General features: G+C 42.1%; 1 protein-coding gene across 1 annotated transcript in view; it reads right to left on the bottom strand.

The window, feature by feature from the left end:
- Positions 1-24,621, bottom strand: part of LOC126166637 (protein phosphatase PTC7 homolog) — a 117,135-nt gene that overhangs the window by 39,366 nt on the left and 53,148 nt on the right. The window contains exon 2 of the mRNA XM_049920418.1: positions 1,734-1,913. Coding sequence (XP_049776375.1) covers positions 1,734-1,913 — 180 coding nt within the window. The remainder of the gene's footprint in view (positions 1-1,733; positions 1,914-24,621) is intronic.

A 24,621-nucleotide genomic window follows, 5' to 3' on the forward strand; every position in this document is an offset into this window, starting at 1 on the left:
ATTTTCTTAGTGTCGGAATTACTGTCTCATTTCTACAGAAGTAGTACCAAATGGGCCAAACAAAACAAGCTCAGAAAATATGTCATACAACAAAAGATAGGCAACGTGACATATCATCCACACCTAGGGCCTATCTTCAGTTGCACGATGTATTTTCTGGGTCAGCTTTGTTTTGCTCACTCTGTATAACAACATTTTGCCCCCATATTTTATCCCTGCAACCTTTAAAATTTCAAAGAGTGTATTCCAGTAAACACTATCAAAATATGTCCCTAAATCTACAACTGCTATAAATGTATGTTAGCCTTTCTTCAACCTAACTTCTAACATTAGGCACAGGATTCGTGCTGCCTCATGTGTTCCTGTACCTCTACAGTACCGAAACTGATCTTCAGTGCTGTCTACATGTACTTCTACATGGCTACTGGGCAATTCACAATTAAGTGACTGGCAGAGGGTTCATACTCTATTTCTGTACCATTCACTCTAAGAGCACATGGGAAAAACAAACACTTAAATATTTCTGTGTAACCTCCGACTTCTCTTATTTTATTATTATGATCATTCCTCCTTATACTGATGGGCACCAAAAAAATATTTTCTTCAGAGCATGAAAGTATTATGTTGGTCTCCACCTACATAGACGAGAAATGACCATCATAATAAAACAAGAGAAATCAGAGCGTGCACAGGAATATTTAAGTGTTCATTTTTCCCATGCACTGTTTGAGAGTGGAACAGAAGAGAAATAGCTTGAAGGTGCTTCGATGAACCCTCTACTAGGCACTTAATTGTGAACTGCACAGTAATCATGAAGATGTAAAAATAGACTTCAGTTCACCTGAAAAAATCATGGTCATATCTGCAACAATATTTGTTCACAAGAATAAGTAACTGACAAGTAATGATATGGTTATAATAGAAGGAAACATTCCACGAAGGAAAAATATACCTAAAAACAAAGATGATGTGACTTACCAAATGAAAGTGCTGGCAGGTCGACACACACACAAACGAACACAAACATACACACAAAATTCTAGCTTTCGCAACCAACGGTTGCCTCATCAGGAAAGAGGGAAGGAGAGGGAAAGACGAAAGGATTTGGGTTTTAAGGGAGAGGGTAAGGAGTCATTCCAATCCCGGGAGCGGAAAGACTTACCTTAGGGGGAAAAAAAGGACAGGTATACACTCGCACACACACACACATATCCATCCGCATATACACAGACACGAGCAAACATTAGGGGGAAAAAAGGACAGGTATACACTCGCACACACACACATATCCATCCGCATATACACAGACACAAGCAAACATAAATGTTTGCTCGTGTCTGTGTATATGCGGATGGATATGTGTGTGTGTGCGAGTGTATACCTGTCCTTTTTTCCCCCTAAGGTAAGTCTTTCCGCTCCCGGGATTGGAATGACTCCTTACCCTCTCCCTTAAAACCCAAATCCTTTCGTCTTTCCCTCTCCTTCCCTCTTTCCTGATGAGGCAACCGTTGGTTGCAAAAGCTAGAATTTTGTGTGTATGTTTGTGTTCGTTTGTGTGTGTGTCGACCTGCCAGCACTTTCATTTGGTAAGTCACATCATCTTTGTTTTTAGGTATATAACTGACAAGTAATTTTTATGAAACTTCCACTGTCAGCAATCTGTGTCCATGGAATCCTGCAAATCAGTGAGAAGGAGATTTAAAGAATAGAAAAAGTGTAGAGTAAGCACTCACCAAGCACAGGCCGCTTGTCTTCGAGCAGCTCATAGTACGAGCTGGCAAGCAGCGCCGCTGGCTCAGATGGTGCAAACCTGCCGTTGCAGACTAGCCGCTCACAGGCACGCATCAGTGACGATGAGAACTCTCCCGGATCGATTCCATAATGCCTCCAACCACCAACACCGTCCGCCACACCTGTGACATAACGGACAACCCAGACAGTCAAGTATACGTTGTGACACACACTGTGGAAGAGAAATTAAAATCTGACTACATAAGTGCAATAGTGCATCCCCTCTTATATTTTCTTGTTATGTAAAATATCACATCCAGGGAAAATGTAAGAAAGCTATCATCAGCCTTTAAAAGAGGCCATCTGGAATTATTCAGATACGAAACCATTAAAAGCCAGTGTTTGCCCCTGATAAATGAATTCCTACACAATCCATACTTATGAAAGTCTATTGTCAATTTCCGAAGCCATTGGCGACTTAGCATCAGATCAGGTGAAGAATGTGTGTGGCATATATGGAACTCAAGTACATAATCATCACGTCAGCAATGTGAATCTGGTCCAGCACCAAAGGAGCCACAAAAAACACTAATATCTTAACTACTATACAGCTTGGAATGTTTGCTGCTAAGTCACACCACCAACACATATGGAATAATTATGCTAGTAAATATGGTAATATTTTAATGTGTGGTCCATAAAGGTACACAGACAGCTGTCACTCAAAAAATTTAATTATAAGTAAATGATTCAACATGTTGAAAATCAGTGCCACAAACGAAACGAGTCTGATAACTCTGAATGAAAGAAAATACAAGGGACTGGTAACCTTGTAGACTACCTGTGAAGGAAGGAAGGGCATTACTACAAGATTATCTTTTTTAGAAGAAGACTACATTAGTACCTGAAATTAGATAATCAAGGAATTGTTAAGAACCATACAGCTAGAGTGATGTTTAAGGGAATATTGAGTGTTAATGTGAAGAGGAACATAGATTATGATAGGTGCCAATTAGCATTGTTAGTTGTTATGGGAGTATGGTATCTATTAAGCAATATGTTGACGGGAAGGAAACTTGCCAAAATAATGCCTCAATATAATGAATTCTCAGACTTGAGAATACTTTATCTGGGCAATTAGCTGAAAAAGTCTGCTATCTCAACTCCTGAAGTTCTAGATTTTGCAATTATACTATGTTAGGTGGAAATTTTGACACATACAAAAATATTTATTCGCAGATGAATGCCACATATACTAAAATACAAAGTGCAACACATTATTCTAGAACATTGCCAAGCAATGACAGCAACTAGTTCATTGGCAGCCGGTTCTAATGTACTAATATGCTAAAGCACAGTGTAAATATCTCACTAAAATTATGTCATTTCACTTTGAATGAGAGCCGAAAATTGCACTATAATTGTGCCATTTTCCTGTGAATGCATACTGGTATGCAAATAAAACAGAAGAAAACTTGTGTAGTGCTCTTTCTGTGATAACTAGAAACCAGTGTCGAGCACTGAAATGACAGTCAGCTGCACTATGATCAACTCAGAGGAGCAACACAGCTATCTGTTTTCTACTGCACATGCTCTGATGTAACGCCATCCCTTCTGCCACTCCTTGTGCTACATTGCTCACAGCACCAGGTCAGTATTTTTCTTTGAAACTGCATGTAGTGTATGGTGCAAGTATAGGTATGGGAACTCTTAAAAAGAGTAGCTGTCATGACTTGTCCTACATCAGAATGTACTGTTTATTTACTATATGATTACCAGGACCAATAAAACTCAACTCTACTCTAGCACTTTGGGTGAGGGGTCTAAGGTAGAGTGTTAAATTTTGGACCTGGGTTCAATTCCTGCTAATACTTTTTTCCCTATTTCATTTTATTCCTCACAATCATAAAATTTAAAAATAACTGTTCAATTTATGGACATAAAATTAATATATTCAATTTAGTTACAATTACTACACTTTTAAATCAAAAAGTAATTGATTGGATGCTGGTAAAACAAGTGAGAATACGAGAAAATTTCGAATGAAAGTGTTTTTGCACTTGACCTGCTAAAGAGGCCCTTTTCCAGTAGATCTTTGCAGAACAAAGTGAGATTTAAAGTGCGATTTAAAGTGTTAGGCAAATGTACTTCAAATGTGAATCTAACAACAGAAGAGCATGGGACTAGGCGCACCGATCTGGTTTATGTAACGCTGAAAATTTCGAACATTTTGATCAGTTTCTTAAATGTTCTGAACCAATCCACAAGTCTGAATAATCAAACACTCACAGAAACCTGGAAGATGATTTATCCCTAACTATCAAAGAAACTGAAGAAGCTTAAAACCTTATAAAGCCAGCTGAGAAGAGACTATTACAGCAAAACTTCTGAAATGGTCCCTACCCAAAATTAAAAAATGAACTAAAAAATCTTTGAGAAAACTTGGAAAACAGAAAACCTCCAGGAGAGTGCCAAGTGGTCTTTATACATTCACTGCATAAGAAAGGTGCTGACAAGATGTAAACAACAGTGAAATTTGTGATGAATTTTATATAACCTATGTTCCCAAATTACACTAAACAGGATAGAAAAGCAACACTGGAGACTAATTTACGTGAATATCAAGAATTTTTGGAAGGGCAGATCATGGGCTGAACAAATGTTTCATCTTAAGCCAATAATTTGCCACAGATTAGTGACTTCAAAAGTTCAATATTTTTCTCCTGAAATTGTGTGTAGTGTAAGAGATTTTTTTTAAAGGAACTGTTGTCATGAGTCCATTATAGACGAGTGGTCCAAAGCATAGAGTGGTAATTTATGGATCCAGGTTTGATTTCCGCAGATACTAACGCATAAAATTTCATTCCTTGCAATGTTAAGCTGTTGACCATAAAATTTTAATATGAAGTGTGGTCAAAACATGACGGGATTTAAAAAAAATAGAATTACTTGTATTTATCAACATCAATTTTGTTCCCCTCCGATATAGTACACTTGTGCCAGTGCTTTTTCCAATCCTGGAAGCACTTCTGGAAGCTACTTTTCGTTATGGCATTCAGCTCCTTCAGCTATTCTGTTTTTATCCCATCAAAGGTGGCAGAACGACGTCCTTCCAGGGTTCTCTTCAGCCTCTGGAATAGAAAGAATTCGCAGGGGGGTCCACGTCCAGCAAATACGATGGCTGGAGCAACACAACGGTTATATTCTTTACCAAAAAATCACGAACACACATTGCGGTGTGAGCGGGAGCATTATAGTGATGCAATTACCAGGAGTGGTTTTGCCAAAATTCTGGATTGCTTCACTCAAACTGCACATAATTTCCAGATATTATCCTTTATCGACCATACGACAAAAAAAGGAAAGAAAGAAAGGACAGTGAGAAGAATCTTCAGATGTGATAGAACTTGTCGAACTTTTCTTCGATCTTGGATCTTCATGCAGTTTCCATTGCGATGACGGGATCTTTGTTTCGACATCTTTTCCTTATACCGATGTTTCGTCGCCTGTTATAATCTTTAGAAGTTCTGGATCATTATCGACATCAATCACCAATTCCTGAGTGTTGTCCACGCGACGTCGTTTCTGGGCGAAATTCAACGAGTTCGGAAGAAACTTTGCTGCGACGCGTTTCATGCCCAAATACCTGAAAAAAGTTGCTTGGTATGAGGCAGAGGAGATGCCGACGTCATCTGCAACATCTCTGATGGTGATTCGGCAATTTTCCACAACCATTTTCTTTATACTCCCACAATGTCGTCAGTAATTTATGTGCTAGAGCGTCCAGGGCGGTCGTAATCTCTGACTTCTTCATGAGGGACTCGCCAAAAATCAAAGTTTTCGAATTCGGTGCGGCACTTTATTCTATTTTCAAAAAAAATTTCATGCAAGTTCTTTGGATCCATCTTAATCGGAAGAAAAAAAAAATTGCCCGAACACTCGAAAACACGTACAACCTTTCCGACTGTCAACAATAAACTAAAGATTCAAAACAGCTGAAGATGCAAACATAGATCAGAAACATGTCTACCAATAAGACAAACTTTTTCGAAAATCGGATATATAAAAAAACGCGAAATTGAAGAAAAAATCCCGTTACTTTATCACCCCTCGCATATTTGAACAGTTACATTTACATACGTAACATGAATAAATGAAATTTAGTTACGATCATTACCCTTGAAGTCAAAAGTGCACAGGCTACCATATTTTAACACGTTGGCGTCCCGAGTAGAAGGCTCTTTGTTGCGAGAGCGCGGCCGCTATTTGGCGCCCGGCGTCGGCACCGGCCGGCGCTCGCGCTGGCACGGCGCCCTGCGTCACGAGGCGGCGTCCCACGCGTCGTCACGCGGTCCGACCGACGCCAACAGACGCGCGTGCTCCCTCACGTGACTGGCACGGCGCCCGTGATCTAACAGCGCCGCGTCCACTTAGGTGGTGCGCTCCCCTTATGCCTCGTGTTCGAAGTGAACCACCCTCTATTCCCCGACAATTGCAGCGCAAATGCACTACTGGCCATTAAAATTGCTACACCATGAATATGACTTGCTACTGACGCGAAATTTAACCGACAGGAAGAAGATGCTGTCATATGCAAATGATTAGCTTTTCAGAGCAGTCACACAAGGTTGGCGCCGGTGGCGACACCTACAACGTGCTGACTGGAGGAAAGTTTCCAACCGATTTCTCATACACAAACAGCAGTTGACCGGCGTTGCCTGGTGAAACGTTGTTGTGATGCCTCGTGTAAGGAGGAGAAATGCGTACCACCGCGTTTCCGACTTTGATAAAGGTCGGATTGTAGCCCATCGCGATTGCGGTTTATCGTATCGCGACAATGCTGCTCGCGTTGGTCGAGATCCAATGCTGTTAGCAGAATATGGAATCGGTGGGTTCAGGAGGGTAATACGGAACGCCGTGCTGGATCCCAACGGCCTCTTATCACTAGCAGTCGAGATGACAGGCATCTTATCCGCATGGCTGCAACGCATCGTGCACCCTCGTCTCGACCCCTGAGTCAACAGATGGGGACGTTTGTAAGACAACAACCATCTGCACGAATAGATCGACGACGTTTGTAGCAGCATTGACTATCAGCTCGGAGACCATGGCTGCGGTTACCCTTGACGCTGCATCACAGACAGGAGCGCCTGCGATTGTGTATTCAACGACGAACCTGGGTGCACGAATGGCAAAACGTCATTTTTTCGGATGAACCCAGGTTCTGTTTACAGCATCATGACGGTCGCATCCGTGTTTGGCGACATCACGGTGAACGCACATTGGAAGCGTGTATTCGTCATGGCCATGCTGGCGTATCACCCGGCGTGATGGTATGGGGTGCCACTGGTTACACGTCTCTGTCACCCTCTTGTTCGCATTGACGGCACTTTGAACAGTGGACGTTACATTTCAGATGTGTTACGACCCGTGTCTCTACTCTTCATTCGATTCCTGCCAAACCCTACATTTCAGCAGGATAATGCACGACCGCATGTTGCAGGTCCTGTACGGGCCTTCCTGGATGCAGAAAATGTTCGACTGCTGCCCTGGCCAGTACATTCTCCAGATCTCTCACCAACTGAAAACGTCTGGTCAATGGCAACTGGCTCGTCACAATACGCCAGTCACTACTCTTGATGAACTATGCTATCGTGTTGAAGCTGCATGGGCAGCTGTACCTGTACACGCCATCCAAGCTCTGTTTGACTCAATGCCCAGGCCTATCAAGGCCGTTATTACGGCCAGTGGTGGTTGGTCTGGGTACTGATTTCTCAGGATCTATGCACCCAAATTGCGTGAAAATGTAATCACATGTCAGTTCTAGTATAATATATTTGTCCAGTGAATACCCGTTTATCATCTGCATTTCTTCTTGATGTAGCAATTTTAATGGCCAGTAGTGTATTTTCTGAGTTTTACATTTTACCGCCATCTGCGTTATTTTTTTGTTTGCCCCATCATAAGCCTTATTTCCTCAATAAACAGCTTTCATAGCGTTACAAACTGTTTGAGCGAATAAAAACAAATTTTAATGGTTATTTTGCATAATATTCACTGCTCATGTAGTGAATGCAGTTTGATTTAAGTTAACAGTTTTAATTTAGTGGCGATATAAGTGGCAACGTGGAACAACACGCCACAGTCATCAGTTAAAAGAACATGCAAATGTGCCACTGCTATTTACAAGTTCTCGTTACTGATCAACAAGGAAAGTAGCGAAACACGCAACTTTCATTAAGAGAGAACAATTTTACAGCTATGTAAAATGAACTGGGTGGACCTTGCGGACCTCACTATAGGAAAGAGGCATATGCCGTACATTCGTTAAGGCTATTGAAGGCCACAAAAAATACTGACCCGATAAAAAATAGTATACATGTTTGGCCTACAGTAATCAGGGACCAGAAAGAGAAGGAAATGAGGCTGGGCGCTGCTTCAGAAAAGAAAAGTTATTCAGCAGGACTGCGTGCTTAAGCGCAGTTGGCTCGTTGAAAATGCCCCAGACGGATCACGGCAAATGCTGCCGATGATTTCTATTTCTTATACAATGTTTAAAACCGAGCCCTTACGTTGAATATGTAGAATCCTGCAATTTGTGTTTAATTTGAAATGGAATGGTTATAATCCTTCAGGTGTTAGTGACAGCGGATTTGCAATTGCTAAGATCCTGATGGTCTCTGAACCAGGGTAATCCCGTACAGATCGTTGGAAGCGCCTTTCGATTGCATTTGCTGATGAACAACAACATTTGGCTGGCAGCCGTTAGCATGTGCTATGAATTTAATGGTATCCAAATCGCACTGGTAATTTTCTTTTGAGAGAGGGACTCTGGCCGCGCGGTAAAGCATAGCACGAAGAGCTGCCATTTTTTGCTACTTTGGGTGAACTGACGAGCAAAGAATAATAGAACTAGTCGTAATTGGTTTTCTAAATATGTTGAAGTGAACACTAGTGTTCTGTAACGAAATTTCCATATCTAAAAATGGGAATGTAAAGCCAGAGTGGTATCTAATGGTACACTGAATCTTGGGGGTGCATTTTGCTAAAGTCGTGTTAAAAAAGTTGCAGCTGGATGTCGGTCCCGTTATATAAAAGTATGATGTCATCGACGTATCTTTTGTAGCATACTACTCTTTGAAGATGTTGTAGGTGGGTAGAAAAAAAAACTTATGTTCAACGTGATTTATGTAAATATTAGCTACTATACTAGCAATGGGAGATCCCATATATGGTGTCTTTGAAGACAAAGTAATTACGGTCCAGGACAATTCTGCGCAAATGTAAGAATTCGGTAATTTTTTGTGAATCTAGACGAGAGAACATCCGTAAGTTTGATTGAATAATAGGAATCACCTTTTTATTGGGAATATTCGTGTACATGCTTACGATGTCGAGACTTGCTAGATTCTTATCACTGGTTACAGTTACATGTTTGAGGTGGGTAATTAACTCATCTCCATTCTTAATGGCATGATCATCATGGAAAAAATAATGCTTACTGAGGACACTTTGCACTTCCTTAGCCAATAAGTAATCTGGGGCATTAATAGCGTTATGACTGGCCTTACAGGAGCCTGTGGCTTATGAAGTTTCACGACGACCCTGAAAGTTTGCGTTCTCGGATTCATCGATATTAAAGGTTTTTTTTAAAAATGGGGTGAATATCGCATCTGTTTCTTTAAATGCCTCCTTAATTTCAGCGACGAAATTAGCTGTGGGGTTAAATGAGTATTTTTTGAACTTAGGGCTGGAGAGGAAGTCCTGTGCTTTTCGTACGTAGTCGGCCTCGTATAGGGCTACTGACGTGTGGCCTTTGTCTCCCCGCACAATTATGGCTTGGTTCTCATGAATCTTCCTGTTAATGTCGCTCAAAATGGATTGGTCCCGTGCGTGGGAATACTTCTTGTGAGGACCGCAGTGCTTCTGATTTTTATGATTTACTGTGCCAAGTTCTAGTGCAATGGCTTCATTCAATTTTTGACAGACTGCGTTTTTTGTGGGGTTGTCTGATTTAGCCTGCTCCAGGGCAACGATGGTGTGGGCCACCAACGAAGAGGCCCTATGTTGATTAAATGGGGATCCGAGACTATGGGTTAGCCTTTTATTTAGGAAACACATTTCCTCGCGATTAAAAAGATGCTAGTTTGGTTCTCAACAGTATGGTAAAAATTAAAATTACATTCAGTAGCTACTTCTAAAGCAGAGTCAAACCTCAGACCTAATCTTTCCAGATTCCTCACATGAGGACTAGTAATGTTATCCTTGAGACAATCAATGCGATACATAATATGCGCATACGCGTCGTCAAAAATAAAATGGGTCAGTTCATTAGAAAATTTAAGGTGCATTACATAGGCTTTCTTATTTAAGACATCTTTTTCTGAATATAAAGGTCTAATTTCTTTAATTATATCAGTTTTCAGGAGCTGCTGAATGTAACATGGTGAGCTACCAGTAATTCTATTGAACATTCTTCTGATAAAATTGGGGATCACGTTATATGTTAGACACATTTTATTAAAATTAATGGCGGCTGATGTCAGATAGAGTCTCTTGCGTAAATTCAGAAATTCGTGATATATTCCAATTGCCCCGCGCGGTATTTGAAAACAAACAGTCCTGTTGGAAGAACATCCGCAACTGAGCATTATAGCAGAGGTTGAAAATACCGCTTCAGTTGTAAATTTCTTTATTTTCACGCGACCGGTTTCGGACTGTTATAAGCCCATCCTCTGGTGTCTTACTGGAAATAGCAAAAGACTTTTACCAAAGTTGTTCACATAAGATCATAATGAACGTCTCAATGCGTAGATCGCCAGCTGGCTTCTAGTAGCTATCCCACAGAAGCCTCTGCTGGCGTCGAGTATTTTTGTTCTCTAATTGAAGTTGTGTCGACACTACAGCTGCAACACGTTTAAGTCTGAGCAGCAGCTCTTGGGAGGGTATTATACGACCCACGTTCAACACAGAGCAGAAAGAATCCAAAGCAGTTCGAAAAATAAAGAGTGAAAACGTATTAATAAGCGTTTGCTGCGGTGACAGTCATTTCAGGGCGACTTTCATACATTCCGAACACTGCATTACTTTTTACGGATTTCACCACATATTACACACAGACGAAAAAAAAATTCCATTTCTTCCTTCATGCGAATGTAAACTCTTAACAGCGTTTACAAGCTTGTTGTTCACAGCGGATGGTAGTTTGCACTAGGTCAAGGTAGAGTGAAACAATATACACATTTCCTTGTTAATTCAAGGCCGAAAATAATGTACGAACAAATACATCGATTGTAACACTGCTCACAATCGTCAAATTACTTCCCAATACGACTTAAGATGAAGAGTAAAACTAATGACGGCGATGCGTCAGAAACTTTACTTCCGGGTTATCTGCATGCAGCTGGCAATCGTTTGTACTGTAACTTGAAAAGCGTGTTATAATATGCAGTCAATGGAGAAAGTTAACGAATGAGTAGTAATTTATAAAATTTATTCTGTAATCATGTCGTCGTCGTCGTCCGAAGACTAGTTTGGCTCAAATGGCTCTGAGCACTATGGGACTTAACATCTTAGGTCATCAGTCCCCTAGAACTTAGAACTACTTAAACTTAACTAATATAAGGACATCACACATCCATGCCCGAGGCAGGATTCGAACCTGCGTCCGTAGCAGTCCCGCGGTTCCGGACTGAAGTGCCTAGAACCGGAAGACTAGTTTGATGCAGTTCTCCAAATTAGTCTATACTGTGCAAGCCTCTTCATCTCTTCCAGAAACTGAAAATCATCAATGAGGCCTATAACTATGGAAATAATTGCTTGTATCAGAAATCTCTGAAACGCTACGGAAAGTCTAAACAGCCTCCCGCGGGCTCGACAGAAAACGCCTTTTTGATAATACGTCAGTAACAACATGAGATGTTACGAGAGTTAGTCAAAACAAATGCACCAAACAAGAATAATGAAGCCTCAAAGTTCATGGAAGGAGGGAGGGGAGGAGGGGGAGGGCGGCACGTGTCTACGTATGTCATGTTTTGACTTTTAGAACTGATCCTAATTTTGCTCGCGAATATTTAATTAGTGGTTCCAACCATATAAGCTATGATGATTAAAAACAGTCGGAAAGATAAAACTACAAATGAAATGATCGTTTGGCATTGTTGGCCCGGATGCCTTGTCTGGGGTTGTTCGGCCGCCTAGTGCAAATATTTGTTTGACGTCACTTCGGTCTCTTATGCGCCTTTGTGTTGAGGTTAAATGATCAGGACAACACAAAAATTCAGTCTCAGATTGAAGAAAACCTCCGATCCAGTCGGGGATCAAACCTGGGACCGAGCGATCTGGAGTCAGTGACGCTAACTAATACAGTGGTGGAAATTAGTATAAAGGCACGTGGTTATATGTGGAAAAACAGGATTATTTACATATTTGGTGCTGCATGCATTTTTCCTCGCACAGCTTACAACAAAGCAAAACAAAATACATTCTCATTTTACCATTAGCACTGATACTTAAGAAATTTAGAGAATCAATACAAACTTAGGGGTGGAAATTTATGTAAAGGCGCTTATGAATTATTGTTAGAATAACCTAACGCAAATGGTAAATAGATCACAACTATGACCGTGTATCTAGTCGCTCCTCCATTGTTCTTAGTAACTGCGAAAATCCTCTTAGGCATTTATTGTATAGGAAAGTGATCTCTTCATCCGAAACTATGTCCACTCCATGCGAATTTCAGTTTACAGCCCGGCCACAGTCTCAAACTGTCGTGCACAGCGATAAACACGTCGTGCTGGAATCCCCCCCTCCCCCCCCCCCCTCCCATAGATCCTCTATAGGATTTAAAGCCGGACTTCTCGATGACCAGCTCAGAAGTGGAATTCCTTTACCTTGCAACCACAACTTTGTTTTGGCGACATGTGAATCTCAGCGTTATACTGACACAGTAAATCATCATCATCAAATACCTCATACATTCGAACCAATTCAATTTCTAGAATTCCTGTATAACCATCAGACTTCACTGTGGAGTGCAACCATGCTATGGTCTTGCCTTTAGTACAAAATGCTGCCCAGATAATAACGTTGTCCCCGCTACAGTTTCTACTCATTCGAACGTATTCTGTGCATAGATCATGCCTGGAATACTGAAAGCCATCTGGCCCATCCAAATTCAACTACTAATCATCAATGAAAATTAGTTTGTTCGACTCTTAGTGTCCACGACATGTGTTCTTCCGCAAACTTCAGTCGAGCTTCCTTAGGCGCATTGTTTAAAAGTGGCTTATGAAGCAGTTTCTTGAACGCCAGCTTCGTTTCTTGAGCCAGTATTTGCCTGATGTGTCTGTAAAGCCGGCCGCGGCGGTCTCACGGTTCTAAGCGCGCAGTCCGGAACCGTGCGACTGCTACGGTCGCAGGTGCGAATCCTGCCTCGGGCATGGATGTGTGTGATGTCGTTAGGTTAGTTAGGTTTAAGTAGTTCTAAGTTCTAGGGGACTGATGACCAAAGCTGTTAAAGTCCCATAGTGCTCAGAGCCATTTGAACCATTTTGTGACTGTAAATCTGCCACGATTTGAGAGGAACACTAGCTGTTGACTTTTGCTTTACGCAGAATCAAACGCGCATCTTACGCTGGCAGTTTTCGTGTCCGGCCCTTTTTGCCATACTGAGTACCCTATCTGACAAAATTATCAGTAACATTGGTGGAACGCCCATCTTTTAGCAATCTTGCTATTAGACAGGCTCATTTCTTTGTGAGCTTTAAATTTGCTTGCTCGTAACCCGACAGAAGCTTTCCATGCAGCATTATCAGAGTAATTGCTGTACGACGTTAGCAGACAACTCCATACTGTAACCGTAGCGACATGTAGCGAACTTGCCTTTATACCAATTTCCCTCTTTCCTACCCGAAAGACTGCCATCTTCCAATTTTTACGTACTCGGCCTAATTCTAATGGTGAAATGAGAATGTATTTTGTTTTGCTTTGTTGTAAACTGTACGGGAAAATGCATGCAATACCAAACACATAAATAAACATGATTTTTCCACAAATAACCACGTGCCTTTACACATTTCCACCACTGTCGACCACGAGCTGCTGACAATAAAACCCCAGTTTCAATATTTTATGCACGATGCGCTCCAATTGCACAAGCTCTCGCCAACAGCCGCACGAAATCAAAGAGTTATGTTCGAGGAACACAAAAAAATTTTTAGTTCTCTGGAAGAAAGTGCCAAGCCTCGTTAAGGACGAGCCGAAAACCGAGCAAGCAAGGAATTCCTTTTAGCTGTAAAGCTATCAAACGGGTGCAGTCTAGTACGCTCCCTTACATTCGGAAGGAGCATGTTTCAACTCCCCGGTCAGCAATATTAAGGTTTGGTTCTCCTAATTCACTTTAGATTAATGTTGTGGTGTACTTAATCCTCGTCAGTTCACAGTTTGTGCTCTGTCTTAAACTTGTCGTAGGCGGGACGTTAAACCCTACCTATCTTCCTTGAATTCTTCAAAAAATGGTTCAAATGGCTCTGAGCACTATGCGACTCAATTGCTGTGGTCATAAGTCTCCTAGAACTTAGAACTACTTAAACCTAACTAACCTAAGGACAGCACACAACACCCAGCCATCCCGAGGCAGAGAAAATCCCTGACCCCGCCGGGAATCGAACCCGGGAACCCGGGCGTGGGAAGCGAGAACGCTACCGCACGACCAAGAGATGCGGGCGAATTCTTCACTATAGCACCAGTGTTTTCGACAGCTCCACATGCAGGAGAAGCTATGCGCTTTTGGGAGAAACCAGTACTTATGTACCGGGGTCACAGTCGGCAGAACTAACTTGTCTGAAAATATGGGCCAAACCAAAGTAATATTTGTTCGAGGGCGCCATATCGCAACATGGTAGGAGCAGCACTGTCCGAGCTGTTATTCACGACTTGCGGCACCAGTGCCCTCATCCGCCGTACCTCAGTCCGCAGCTCGTCGTCTAGTGGTCAGCACTGCTGCCTCTGGATCACGAAGTCCCGTTTTCGATTCCCGGACGAGTCGGGGGTTTTCTCTGCCCGGGGACTGGGTGTGTGTTGTCCTCTTCATTTTGTCTTCATTCGGGAAAATGGCGACACTGGACAGTGAAAAGATTGGGAATTTGTACGGGCGGTTATAACCATGTCGTTGAAAGCCCCACAAATTAAAATAATCGTCATCGTCCGGAATACATCGCCGCCAGCGATTTCAAGCGACAAAGGAAGGGAATATCGTCTGTTGTTACGGCGACGTCTCCCCTTAAACATTAAGGGCAAGGATGGATTGCCCGCCTCGTGGACTTCGAATTAACTGCCCGAGTATTTGCCTGAACCGTTTTAGAAGAAAAACATAAATCGAGATAGCCTGTTCAAGATTTATGCTCTACTCTTTAGATTATGAGTCTAGTGCCTTAAACTGCGCTACCATTGACAGGCTCCGCTTCTGTGATTGGAACACACGCCCGTCCGTTTAGAAGTCCAAATACCTTCCCCTATACTATGAACACATTGAGACAAGTGTGATTGCGGGCATATTTAGTTACAAATATATATGTACAATTATCATGCACTTTGTAACCGCCTGTTGTGTAGGAACATGTATCGACTGAGCCTTCAGATGCACTGAACAAAATTTTTGTCACAAGCGGACATGCCCCTCAAAGTCACGTGACTGAAGTGCTTCCTCCTTTTACGTATTTCGAGCTGTATCCGTAGCAGAAACCATTATTAACCACTGCCGTTACTAATATATGCGTGTACAAGAAAGACAAATACTTTGATATTAAAGCTACAGTCCGCGCAAAATGTAAACAAGAGTTTAACCAAAAAAGCCATGACGTTTCCCTCTGATGATGACAGTGTGGTACGCACACTCCGTAGATAGTCCCACTATACAACCATCTAAGGGTATACATTAAGCATTAGGGGACGACGACGACAAACCGGCACTTGTATATTGAGAGAGAGAGAGAGAGAGAGAGAGAGAGAGAGAGAGAGAGAGAGAGAAGGGAGGGGGGGGGGGGGGGGTAGGAGGTACTTGCAGACTAAAACTCAATCGATACGCAATGTCGACAAAAGGAATATCCGGCAACGAATGACGGTTGGACCGGGTTATGTCTTAGGTATGGATATAGCTTAATACGACTTTTCGGATAACATTTAAAGCCTTTCATGTGATTCGCTTTCTCAGACGAAACTAGCATAATTGATGTACAACTCCAGCATCTGAAATGGCACTTCGCGCCTGGGAAGAAATTACTAACACATGTTTAGCAGTAGGCATTTTTTTCTGAATAGTTTAACTTGCTAACGTAAATTTGAGATCGATCCACATCGCTAGAAATTAGTATATGATTAAATGTAGCAAATTATGTCATATACAAATTACTGTTTCCTCGGCCGGTTTCAGCGAGTGGTAGCAAAGGCCACTGCTGATTTTGACCCGCTCACCAAACTGAAATATTTTTGTTTTGAAGACCCCCATGACGAGTTTCGAGAGGAGTTGACTATGACCGCCAGTGTCCCCCTCCACCCTCGCCTTCTCTTTGTGAACAGTTACATTATATACAGTAGCCTTACTCCGCAAAGGTGCGCACGGACAAAGAAAGCAGTTTATGCACGCTTCTGAATTATTATCTAGCAGTACTTTCCAGCATTTCTCCTAAATTCGATGGACATTATTCCACCACGCTGCGTTTAAAATAGTTTACTTGCACTCCTAGTTTAGTGCACTGCATATTCTCAAGTGGGTCCATAGTACCAGATGTGGACACATTGTATTCGTTTCATTAAAAAAAATAACCACGTTCCATCCATATTTGTGCATAGCACGGTCGCCAATGGCCACCATTTTTAATGTTTACCGCAGATCACGCTGTACAGAGTGTTTGGAAATTCCCGTTACAAACTTCTAGGGCTTGTAGAATGGAGTGAGCACATAATACTTTCAATAATAACCCATGTTCTGTAACATACCGTTTCCGTTCTACACACGTTTGAAAACATGTTTCCTAGGTAGGTTTGCAACAGGGTAGTCATGGTGGGCGGTGGTTACGTTGGATTGGCTGATGTCACCTAACGTCTATTGGTACTGTAACCTGTATCGAACATCAGTCACGTGTCTGTGAGTGTTCAGCAACGTGGCCGAGTACCGTTTGCCGAAGACGCAGACATGATCCTTCTGAATGGCGAAGCTCACGATAATGGAAGAACTGCACGGCGCCTTTATCAAGATATTTCTTCACATCGTCCAACTCCATCGCATACCCTTTTGGCAACAATAACGCAACGGCAGTATACCTTCACTGTCGGCAGGCGTGACTGGTGTGCTCCGGAGACGCCGCGGACCCGGATTAGAAGAGCCTGTACTGCATCACGTTGAAAAGAACCCGTCAACGAGCACAAGAGCAATTTCTGTGGCTACTGATGAGTGGAGATGTAAAACAAGTGATGTGTTACTTGTAAAAGTGATCGTATTAGCAAAATGTTTTTAAATGGTTGTGGAACGGAAACTGAACGTTTCCGGACATGAGCTCAAATTCATAAAACTATCTACCCACTCCCCTCTACAAGTCCTAGAAGTTTGTAACGGGAATTTCCGAACACCCTGTATACAAAAAAAAATGGTTCAAATGGCTCTGAGCACTATGGGACTAGAAGTTTGTAACGGGAATTTCCGAACACCCTGTATACAAAAAAATGGTTCAAATGGCTCTGAGCACTATGGGACTCAACATCTGTGGTCATAAGTCCCCTAGAACTTGGAACTACTTAAACCGAACTAACGTAAGGACATCACACACATCCATGCCCGAGGCAGGATTCGAACCTGTGATCGTAGCGGTCACGTGGTTCCAGACTGAAGCGCCTAGAACCGCACGGCCACACCGGACGGCCCCTGTATACACTTGTGGTTCATGGCACTGCCATATATGCATGACTGCATGGGAAAATCTTAACTCGATTAACAGGGATCTGTGGTAAACATATCAAGACTATGACTGCTGACCACCGTTCTGTGCACAAATAGTGCATGTCACACGATTTTTTAATGTAACGAAGACGATGTATCCACATGTGTTACTATAGATCCATGGGAAATGAGAAGTGCCCGAAACTAGCAGTGCAAGTAAAATATTTCAAACACAGCCCTGGTGGAATAATGTTGTTCTTCAAATTCACTGAGGTTGTTGGGCCCACCCAGAAGAAAATGAATAATTCTAAACACCTACCTATACTACATTGTCACTACAGTGAGTAAAAACAAACCAAGTATGACAATCTGTAAGTTATTTTTACCTTTTCACATTCAATCCCGCATCTCTTCAGCTAATCGTCCTTAGTCTTTGACGTGGAGTTCTGAACTATTTTATTCGTCGAGTAGCAGTGTGTCATTCTTTAGTGGCCTGCGTCAGCGACGCCACCTAAAGCCTAGGGCCTTCTGGCCTCGGGCTGCAGCTTCTTTAGACCGGACTCTGCTGCCTCCGGGTCACGGCAGCGACTGTGGCCGCTGCTGCGTGAACTCAGGCGGCGCCATCCCCACCAGATAGCACACAGACAGCCTGCCTGCCTGCCCGCCCGCCCCCAGTATTACTGCATCACGGGCGTCGCCTTGCGCAACGAACAGCTCGCCACGCTAAGTCACACAAGTTAGCTGGTGCGCGTGCAGACGCAAATAAACATCCTCCATCGCATCGTCAGCGGCTACTGCGCGAGCATCTGGCTCCCCGGATGGGTAATTAGTTGATTACGCATTGTGAGCCAATTTCGAACAGAGTGCGCACTGCAACAGAGTGATACTGAAGTACTGTGCTACTTCACCTCTACAGTATGTCAGAAACTGTTGGACACGCTAAGGAGAGACCTTGAAGGTGAAAATTTAGTAGACTAACCAGAAAATAACTGCGGCAGGTTAGTCAACGCGCACCGCTAACTAGAACAGTTTAAATCAATGGTCGTCGAACTGCGGCGCGAACCAAATGTTCGTGCACAAGGCGGTTCTTAAACGCATTTTATACTACAGTACAGCAATATGCACCTAGTAGCAAACAGTCGAATTCAAAAATCAGCTACCGTTAAGAGTTCGGAGTGGTGTTCTGCTCAGTAACAAACGAAAATACTTACAAGGACTGTAACATTTTAAGATATGCTTAATTTTAAATGACGTGAACTAGGTAAAATTGTCGGCTTCTCTCATGGACAGAGAGGTAAACTTAGCATAGCTACTGCGGGGTTAAAGGATATGAGGTGTGTGTGGTGGTGGTGGGGAGGAACAATGTTTTATAGTTTTTCTTTCAGTACAGGCAACTTAACGGGAGTGCGTGACTCGTACCTATCAGCGGCTATGTTATAAATTTCAGACGGAAGTAACGTGGATTTGTGAATGCGCATTACAAAGCCTACCCGTCATATTCAAATGTGGTACGCATTTCCAGCAAGGAAGACGAAATTAAATTAAAACTGTTGTAATACAACGCAATGGCTAGGAGAAAAGTGACATTCAGATTATTTGGTAAATATCTGTGGTCGGGTCTCACATTGCATAATGCATTTAAATGAAAGCACAATTACTGTTAATAACCAATTAATCATCAACTCATACAACAGCAACAGGCAATTACAGCGCGACTAATTTAGGGTCATTGAGGGACGCGGCACTCTCAAACGAACAGTTGACACGAAGTGATCCGCGTGGTGGTTGGTTGGTTGGCTGGTTTGGGGAAGGAGACCAGACAGCGTGGTCATCGGTCTCATCGGATTAGGGAAGGATGGGGAAGGAAGTCGGCCGTGCCCTTTCAGAGGAACCATCCCGGCATTTGCCAGGAGTGATTTAGGGAAATCACGGAAAACCTACATCAGGATGGCCGGACGCGGGATTAAACCGTCGTCCTCCCGAATGTGAGTCCAGTGCCTAACCACTGCGCCACCTCGCTCGGTGATCAGCGTGGTGCCGACGACTTTTAACGATCTGTACTTCCGGCGGCCAACTCATTGCGCCCTTACTATATCTAGTCTATAGGGGACCTATAGCATACAAACTTATGTAGGTTACCAGTTAGTAATAAGATCGATGCATGTACGGCTCGTGGTGCCGCCACACAACGCCAGCAAGAAAGCTCGACGACCACTGGTTTAAATAAATCAGCACACACGCTTCCCTTAATGCGGTGTGCACTGATTTTGGATCGGTGTATAAGTGCATGGCGTCACTGCGTTGAGGAGCATTCGTTTTTATTTATTCAATTGTTTTTCCTTCAGTATGCAGTTTATTTACTGCGAACAGGAGTTCGTATATTGCTAACAGTTCGTTTTGGTCATTTTCAAGGCGAATCAGTATGGAGTGTGATGTACATCGAACTGAACACTTACGACATTTTACTCCTCGACTTAAATCGAGGATCTACTGAGGCAGAAGCCAGGAGAAGAATTTGTGGTGTTTACAGGAGGGAAGCCTTTGCTAAGAGGACGGCGCGGACAGGGTTTTCTTGTTTCCGAGAAGAAAACGTACTGAATACCACATTTTTTTTATGAAAACTACCTAAATCAGTTGGTTGAAAGCAATCCCCACCAAACAACGCAGGATTAGCAAAAGGTATGGAATATGATCAGATCACATAAATATTGTGCCCCATTTGCATTCATTGGGTAAGGTGCAAAAATTGGATGCATAGATAGGACCAGTGTAGTACCCATATGTACTTCGCTGACTTTTCCGTTTGACTTTTAGGCAAAAGCAATTCCTTGGGGAGCACAAACAACACATCCTGTGAAGGATGTGTTGAATGATCCTCAAAAAATCATGTTGTGCGTTTGGTGAACCAAACTGGCATTCTTCATTATGGATTGCTACCAAGAAATGAATTCAGCGTATACTGAACAGCTACGACGACTCAGTGTTGCAACTGAAAATAAAACAGTTAGTAAACGTGCTGTTACTCTACCATATGCACACCGACATAAGGCCAGATCAACACACATGTGATTGTTCAACTTTGTTAGGAATCACGTCCTCATCCTCCAGATTCACCAGACTTACTCCCTTCTGGTTATCATCTTTTCTGGCCTCTCTCTAACAACATTCAGAACAAGCGTTTCATGATTAACCTTTTCTTGGCAAATGGATAACACAGTTCTTCAACTCTAAGCCATAACAGTTCCGCAAGAGAGACATTGAACTTTTATCTGAACGCTGGCAGGTGGTCACTGACAAAGATGGTGATTATGTCATTGAGTGAACCGTGAGAGTTATGATGTGGTGCGTCAATCTTGTTATTGTGTTGCTATGTAATATACTGTAATAAAAGAAAGGCGTTGTAAAAAGGGTACAAACTTCTGCATCGACCCAATACTTAATGTGTGTCCATTCAATAGACATTTTACTGCGCCAGTGTACGTTTTGAAGTAATAATTTCACCATCACAGCTTCAATTGTTACGAAAAAAGTTTTAGTACACTGGTAATTGCAAATTGTGAAATTGTGGTGGAACATATAAGGCGATTCAGCTGCCCCTACGTTTCAGTTTTTTGTAACCCGCAGTGCCTTTAAATACTATGTGCAAGATTTTCATATTCTGTCACATGCTAAATGCAAATTATTAGTCCAGCAGAAAAAATAAACAGGACTTGATTTGGAGGAAATCTAAAGTAATTGCATTTTTTTCTGGCATACGTTTTCACTAGATGCTGTAGTTATTTAAGAAAAACGGACAAAAGTGACCTTCAAACATGTTCTTGAGTAACTCAATCTGTGGCCTCCAGCAAAAACATATACCAAGACAAATTTTAACTAGTTTAAATTTCCTACAGAAAGGTACTGTTCATTTTTCTGTGGGGCTAATAGCTTGCACAGAGCAAGCGAGAAAATATGAAACCCTTGTGTGTGGTATTTGAAGACACTGCAGGTTGCATAAAACAACAGTAGGGGCAGCTGACTCACCCTGTCTTAAGAATTACAGTTTCTGGCGAACTGCCATAGCAATGAAGGTCGTCACATAATGACCGAGGCGCCGATATTATTCCGTAACTTCGAAATGTGTGTGCGCGTGAAAGAGAGAGAGAGAGAGAGAGAGAGAGAGAGAGAGAGAGAGAGGTGGGGGGGGGGGGGGGCACTGAACGACGAGGTTATCAACGCAATGGGGTAGTAAAAACGTTGTTGGAAGGACAATAGACACTGTGACTTCACTTTGTTTACAGTGGCTGTTTTGCCAAGAATGGTCACTATAGCTACCAAGAAGTTAATTTATGTCCTTCAGCTGCGCTGTTATTTTGCCAGTAACATGATTAAATATTTTACTTACTATTCAGGATATACTAAAATGAATTTAACATTCTCGGTTCCAAGAGACATCCCTATTATAGATAGACTGCTATATTTATAATTTTTATCACAACGAGACAAAGTCGATGTCGACATCATGCAGTACGGAGAGCACAGTATTAAACATGGGAGCACATTGCACTATAATTTCGACAACTAACACTGCCGGCAGCAGTTTCTTCTGGTGTCGTTCCTCCATGTTCCCCTGTAGTGAAGATTACTTTGAGGTATTCTTGAAACGTCGAGCTTTCTTCCCATCTTTATAATCACAAAAAGATATCTGAAGTTGGCCGAATTCTACGACTAGTAGGAAGCAGTGGGAGTACGACATTAATAAGATTTTGAGTTTACAAAACTTCCTGAAGCATTTTATCTCATTCAAGCACTACTACTAAATCTCACGTTCAGTCCTTTGTATCTGAATTATTTATTGCAAGGTACCAACATTTAAACTGTCATTAATTCTGCCTCCTTGAACAAAACGTTCTTTTATTGTGTATTACGACATCAGCAACAACACAGTCCATAACAAAGTTAAACGCTCTTTTATAGTACAAGTAACACTGTTTGTGTGTATTAGTAGGTTATGGGCGAATGAAAAATGCGCCCTGAAATGAACTATATTAACACTTACAGCAATGACGGCAGGAGGGTGGATGGGTAGCATCATATACATCACACAACACATTCACGCACTTCCGCACTTAACGGATATTAGTAGGAGCATATTACGGATGACTGCTCCTGAATACATGAGATTCATCCAATGCCTGCAGAATGACAAGTTTCAGACGGCTTTGAAACTAGTACGTTCAACCAGCGAACTGGTTCACTGAAGTAGAGCAAAGCATCCACGAAAACACACACGATCAACACTTGTGTCAACCGCTATGTCTTGCCACTAGACGACGAAAGTGGGTTTGTAAGTCTAACACTAACCTCCTAAGTAGTTAGTATAGTTAGCAGTGCATTGTGAATGGCTACTCGCAACAGTTGTGTTTAGTCTTCTGTCACTAGAGTTCGTGTGAACATACGCCCGGAAAACCCGGATTGTTCGGGTTTTTCATAACATACGGTGTCCCGCAAAATTGTTTCCGGAAGCTCAAAAATTCCAGGAATTAAATTTGTATTTTGTGTAATTTTGCATGTTTTTGGAGACTTCGCTCGATTAAATGGAATAGACGGGATACATAATTACACTATCAGTATTGGCACTCAAACACTATTATGAGCGGTACTGCGGCTGGCGTGCAGTTGTATTGTTGTAGCAGTTCAGAACTTGCAACTTGATGCGAGTTATAAAAGCTGTCCGATAGTCGCGTCACTTAGCACAGTCATTGTCAGAATAGCGTAGTATAGTGTAGTGTGTGTAGTGGCTGATGCTATGTCAGACAAGCTGTACCAGTGGCTTCTCATATTATTCCTTCACAGAGATCGTAATAATTGCAAAATACTTGTTTGCAACACCAGCCCATAATGCCAAGGCAGAAAGGACATTTTCGTTCACAGTTATTCATCGGACTGATGAAACGTACAGAATGGAGATGGACCCTTTCGAAGCAATGCTGCAGGTCTTTTACAACTATGAAATCAACTGTGTACAATTCTACCACTACGTCTCAAAGAACAAATACATAACCAAGAACGATGAAAGAAGTGAAAAATACCCTACAAGCGCTCAGTAGTATTTAAAGCCTGTGTCAATTTTATTTTATTAAAAGTTCGACTGGCTATAATTTTAGAAATCAAATTTGTTTTTAGTATGTATGTTAAATAATGTTGTTAAAAAGACAATTTAGGAATCACAGTAAATTTGTTTTCATCCCTTTTTCGACCAGTAAATAGGTAGTCACTGGGTTAACAAAATGTATTAACAAAACAATATTAAAAATTAAAAAAATGGTTCAAATGGCTCTGAGCACTATGCGACTTAACTTCTGAGGTCATCAGTCGCCTAGAACTTAGAACTAATTAAACCTAACTAACCTAAGGACATCACACACATCCATGCCCGAGGCAGGATTCGAACCTGCGACCAGAGCGGTCGCTCGGCTCCAGACTGTAGCGCCTAGAAACGCACGGCCACTCCGGCCGGCTAAAAATTAAAATACCTGGGTACATTTCGGAGCAGGCTCTATTGGAACCTGGCTGCTTGTCATGGATTTCTCCGAAAATGATTTGGTCATAACAACTAGAGAGCAATATCACTGACCGTACACATTCTTCTCGGCTTAGGAAAATTTCTGAATTTTTTCGAGATATAATTTTTCTGCAGGAACAGAGGTTTGTGTAATATCCTCACTTACATACGTAGTTACAAAATTTATTTTGTGTCACAAATATCTGGCTTTTTATCAGTTTCCTGTATCGCTCTAACGATAGTGTAAGAATTACACTGCGTCTTTTAGCATCATTAAGCAGCAATGGATGACGAGACTATCACTTAGTTGATAATGCTCTTTTACTCTGACAGAGTACACGCCGACTTGATCATTTGTAACAACTGTATGACGGACCGAGACTAAGGACATCTTCCTTTCGAGGGCACTTTC

Source organism: Schistocerca cancellata, chromosome 1, assembly GCF_023864275.1.
Source record: "Schistocerca cancellata isolate TAMUIC-IGC-003103 chromosome 1, iqSchCanc2.1, whole genome shotgun sequence".
NCBI lineage: Eukaryota > Metazoa > Arthropoda > Insecta > Orthoptera > Acrididae > Schistocerca > Schistocerca cancellata.